General features: G+C 33.6%; 1 protein-coding gene across 1 annotated transcript in view; it reads right to left on the bottom strand.

The window, feature by feature from the left end:
* SMPX (small muscle protein X-linked) overlaps positions 1–6,092 on the bottom strand; it is a 59,677-nt gene that overhangs the window by 26,040 nt on the left and 27,545 nt on the right. Inside the window, exon 3 of the mRNA XM_075196564.1 lies at positions 1,166–1,252. Within this exon, the coding sequence (XP_075052665.1) occupies positions 1,166–1,252 (87 nt within the window). The remainder of the gene's footprint in view (positions 1–1,165; positions 1,253–6,092) is intronic.

Here is a 6,092-nt window from a genome sequence, read left to right on the forward strand (position 1 = left end):
TTCTTTAGAAATCTGTGAGCATTGCCCTGTTATACATATCTTTTGGCAATACTAGGAATATTTTATAGCTCATGGGCTCTACTTATCAACAAGAGAAAAGCCCGGTTGTTTTGATGATAGGGCTGCTCCCTATCTATGAAAAGGTCGCCAAAACGTTCACAGGTTCCACCATCACAGGAGGCCGATGGCAGGAAAATTTCAATGAAAACAAAATGCTTTAATATTTTCATAAAGCATTTTATGACATATAAGTTATATATATATATATATATATATATATATATATATATATATATATATATATATATATATATATATTTTAAGTAAGTGGAACTGAAAGTCCAAATCTGGCCCAAATATTTAATTCCACTGTGCGAACCGGCTAGCCGTACTACACATAAGCATACCGCTGGAGAGTGGCCCAGTGAAGCTACAGATAAGTATTACTCAGCTGCCCCGATGATATTTTATAAATAAAGTTGCAGAGATAATTGATTTTTTTTTATTGCTGCAATAAGTGGCAATAGAAAATCAGCTTATTGACGCATATTACTAACTAGGTCCCCATATCTTATTTGGAAACTAGACTTAGGGCTAGATTTACTGAACTGCAGGTTTGAAAAAGTGGAGATGTTGCCTATAACAACAATCAGATTCTAGTTATCATTTATTTAGTACATTCTTCAAAATGACAGCTAGAATCTGATTGGTTGCTATAGACAACATATCCACTATTTTCAAACCAGCAGTTTAGAAAATATACCCCATAGTCCTCAAAGATGATTTTTTTGCCTTTTGCAACTCTTAAGGATACTCAATTCCTGCAAATTACAGGACCTCCTCTTTATTCTTTTTTTTTACTTGTACCCTCTATTCATAAGTAGTATGAATGTATGTATTTTAGTTCTACAGACCCAAAAATTTCAAAACGGTGACAAATTTTCTCCTTTCCTGTATTTCTGCAAATAATGCAGGTTGTCCCAATTTAGAGTGTTTATTCAACATGGCTGGTGGTCAATAAAAAATTGTACATTTCAAACACCGTAGTACTCTGCTCTCTCAAACATTAATTATAGAGAAACTATGGATAGTATAAAAACAACTAGAATTTCAGAGTTACATTTAATAAGGATATAAATAATTTAGTTATTTCATTGATTTTTACCTGTTCTGTTTCAGGTGTGAACTCTCTTCTCTTGGGCGGTTGACCAGCACCAGGACGGAATGCTCCCATAGGGATATTGATATTAGCCTAGTGAAGACAAAGTTCCATTAGTGGTTGTATACTGATTGTATTCTCTAAATAGACCTTTACAGAGTCTAAGCTAAATGAAAAAGCAAGAATGCTTTAATGTTATCAATGAGAAAAACTCAGAGTTACATTTGCCTATAAACATCTGTTGACAACAGCATTTCATTATATTTGTCCCATAGATTGTAAGCTTGTGAGCAGGGTTCTCTTACCTCTCTGTCTGTCTGTATTACCCAGTATTGTCTTATTAATGTTTGTTCCCAATTGTAAAGTGCTACGGAATTTGCTGGCGCTATGTAAATAAATGATGATGATGAAATAGGGATTCAAGTGTTTTTAGGCTGTAATAGCCTTGTGTATGCATCTGCTTGTATCTTTTCTCTTACTAATATTTTATTACTGCAATTATTGACAAGTGTTACTATAGGTAAAAAAAATGTCAAAATTAACTAAATATAATTAAGAGCTTCAATGTAATATTGAGTGTATAGGTTTGTTGACAATATGCGCTCGTTTAAACATGAAAATGTGCACTTTAACTTTTTATTCCCATTAATGACTTTTTTCATGTTTTACTCTGTTTCTGTGCACTTTCCCTGAGCTGTAGAGCTACCAATTCCTTCTATTGTATTGGAAATTTGTTCTACTATTTTCCACATAAAAAAAAGCATATTTATACTGCTTAATATTAGTGGATATGTCATATTGATTGCCTTGTCATACTCAAAGTTCAATGCAATCCTCCCATGCCACATATATATATATATATATATATATATATATATATATATATATATATATATATATATAAATATGTATATTTAGATTATATGTATGTATATATATATATATATATATATATATATATATATATATGTATATATATATAAATATATATATATATTAATATATATATATATATATATATATATCTATATATATATATCTATATATAATATATATATATATATATAATATATATATATATATATATATATATGTGTGTGTATATATACATGTCTCAAATAGTCAAATTCCATTTTGACATTTCTTTCTAGGAATCACTGAGGGATTAACAGGCGTAGACACATTATATATTTTCAATATAAAAGCATAGTCTTCTGTACAATGTTCCACTAAGTAACAGAAATGTCTAATTCAACAGACTACTATGTTGCTGTGTGATAAATAAAAAACATTGAGCTTTTTGCAATAACCCAAAGAAATGGTCCATCTTTCATTTTAAAAAATCAAACATCTCCACTTGTTTAAGATGGAATAGAATTGAGAAGACTATTATGGCTTAACGTAGCTTTCATAAAACGAAAAAAACTGAAAACCTAAAATTAAAAAGTACCAAAATGTGAATTCAGCTGATAGTTGTTTCACTTTTTAACCCTTTATTTTGCAATGTTGCTCTCAAGCAATATGAATTTCGCATTGCTTGTATGTAATAACATTTACATTTCTGACCTTTCCTTGTCAGAGGTTCTCTAAAGTAACATCTAATTGTGGGTTTACAGTAGTCATTTGTTTCAGAAGTTCCAATATTGATCACTAGTTGGTGCATGACGACATTGCTAGATGGTTTAACATTTCAATGCTTGCCAAATAAAAGGTTATTAAAGGATTCAGAAATAAGAGTGTAGTATTAGACAGCGGTCTGCAGTAGGAGTAGTTCTGGGATCACATGTGCTCCATTGTGACATCACCAGGAAATTCCTGCAGTAGGGATTGGCCATATTAGGACAGAGAACAGCTGGCCCATGGAATAGATGAATAGATTACAAGTACATATATCTCAAGAAGGCGACACTTGATCCCCGCCAGTTTGTAGGACCGTCCCTGAGCCTTGTTGATGGTGGTAGAAAAACACAGCTAGATGGGGAACTGCAGGCACTTCAACTCAAAGGGGTAATTGCTGGGGATGAGTGGTATGAATGGTATGATAACACAATGCCCCTTGGCACAACCTGTTAGTATGGAGACCTCTATGATGTGTAATTTCAAGCAATGAACTTGCAGTTTTTTTTATCATTGCAGAGCTGTGGGGCGTTGAGGTTCTGCAACAATATAATAGGGGCTACAAGCTACAGCTTCAATTTGTGACCAGGCAATCCTGAGGGTTGAGAGAGTTGAGGAAGTCCATGGGGTAGTTAACCGAGTCTTCATTTTTCATTGAGTTGTCTGCTGACTAGGCAGTGAAATGGCATAGCAGGTACTCGTTAATGGTAGTTGCTGGGACATTCTTTGGTGTTTAAAAATTTTACAATATTTAATTGAACTGTTCAAACCTAATATTTTGTTTTTTCTTTAGGGTGGTGTTAAACTATAGTTTCATAAACATCATAAATATGTGACCATTGTTAATTTTAATATTATTTCCATAAAACATCTGGATTAAAATAAACTTACCTTAGATTGTGAGTTGTCAGCTGATAACTGAATGTTCTACACAAATCAGTGACTTTTACACCAAAGTTGAGTGACATCACAAAGACTGTTATGATGTAAGTCAGTCACATGATCAGCCAAGTCAGCTGTTACATCTCAACCTGCCAGCATTTCACAACTGAATGTAAGGATTATCATCATCATCATCATCATCATCATTTATTTATTTATATAGGGCCACTAATTCCGCAGCGCTGTACAGAGAACTCATTCACATCAGTCCCTACCCCAGTGGAGCTTACAGTCTAAATTGCCTAATAGAGACACACACTCACACACAGACACACAGGGAGACACACAGACAGACAGACTAGGGTAAATTTTGATAGCAGCCAATTAACCTACCAGTATATTTTTTGGAGTGTGGGAGGAAACCGGAGCACTCGGAGGAAACCCACGCAAACACAGGGAGACTATACAAACCAATTGCATGCTTTCTTACAGGGAAACAACAATGCTCTGTAGTTTCAGACGTAGGTTCCAGTAAAGTTATTTGAGATTATTCCTGTCAATTGTGACCTAAAAGCTACCTGTGTGCCAAATGGACTAATTTTCCCGTTCTATACCAGTGTTTCTTAACTCCAGTTCTTATGCGCCAACATGTCTGCAGGATTTATGTCTGTGGAAACAGGTAGGATAATTACTGACCCACTCAAGTAGACTTTGCATGCATGATTAAAGAAATCCTGAAAACATGAGCTGTTGCGGGTGTGTGAGGACTGCAGTTAAGAATCACTGTTCTAGGCCTTTCCCTCTCTTTTTATATATTTATGTTTTAGTATGATAGCACATGAAATTATATTGCAGCTGATCTTGTAATAAGTGGCTGTGTACCAGAGAAAAATGTATAAAGACTTATCTGTAGTGTTGCAGTAATCTCTGGGCCTTCTTGGCTCTATTAAAATGCATTTATTTTGCATGTGTTGGCCCCATTTAAGGCTCAATAACCAGCAACCAGATGACAGGAAATATAATTCTATATAGTAATAATATCCTTTAATAGTGTTATGTAGTGGTCAAGATGCAGAGAGGAGCAACATCAGCAGCATCAAACACACAGTGTATTCCGCATAAAGCAATCCTTTCAACTGCAGCCGTCAAGAGTCGAGAACTACATTCATTTTCATAAGTGATCAATTGTTTTTACTATATTGCCACCTAGTGTCATAAACTGGTAATACACCAATTATTCCCTCATTTCGGAAAGCCACATTACTAAATATAACTCTGACTAACAGCATTTTATAGACACAACTAGCAAATATATAATTAGAAATGCAAATCAACAATAAATGCATGTGCATATTTTGAATTAAAAACAGCTTATCTGGAATGTTGACGTGTTAAATCCAAACCCCCTTTCACAAAGAATCATATGTTTCTTTTCTGTCCGGCAGTCGGCAGAGCAGTATTTTAGGCACAATGGTAAACATTTGTGGATAGCATAGTAACATCCAGCATTAATATTATCCTATATCAGATCCTAACTTGTTTTGTCCATTTACCAGGACTTCTTCAGGAGCCAATTCAATGGTTTCCCTCTATCTTCCAATAATTGATTCTGGTCTTATTGTTATATTGATTTTGTGTTCAACTTACCCAAGACTACATGCATGTGACGTTAATGTAATATTCTGTTCTGGCCTCAATCTGCAAGTGATCTATACAGAATGCCATCAGATCTTACTGTACATGCCTTGGTCATGTAAAAGCCGATCTATATGGTTCAACTTGTTCTGATGATAAATATTACTGTACTGATCACTTGTGATTTATTGGATTTTACAATTTTTATTCTGTGTTTTATAGTGTCTAAAAAATCCTAAAATAATAATTAATTATGCATATAGTGATAAGTATGGGGACAAATATAAGGTCAATAAAAAAAACTAAGGGTAATAATGATATAGATAATAATAAACCATAAGTCACAAAGTAAAAACAGAACTTTAATCAGCCAAGTGAGTATATTAATTAATTAAAAATGTATATCTATGTTAGAACTATAAATAGTAATGAGTTTGTGCTTATATATAATAAATTAAGGTTAATATCCAATAATGACCCAATATAATAAAATAGAGACATAACTAAATAAAGATCTGAAAATCATGACTGTATGTGAACAGTGAACAGCCAGAAGAGGGCAGATGAAGGGCGAGGTTAGAATGCATAAGGAAACATAAAACACTTTAAATAAAAAGAGCAATTTCATAGCGTTCATTGAAGCCTGAGGGGAGATGGTTTTTAGTTGATAAATCCAAACCGTCTCTCTCGGACAGCCTATTTTGTATACTGACATAGCAGTCCAAATCACAATGATATAAATAAAGAGAATTCTCCTTGTGTAATGGAGAGACTTGACAGTCCATCAATTCTCTCCATT

Source organism: Mixophyes fleayi, chromosome 2 (assembly GCF_038048845.1).
Source record: "Mixophyes fleayi isolate aMixFle1 chromosome 2, aMixFle1.hap1, whole genome shotgun sequence".
Taxonomy (NCBI): domain Eukaryota; kingdom Metazoa; phylum Chordata; class Amphibia; order Anura; family Limnodynastidae; genus Mixophyes; species Mixophyes fleayi.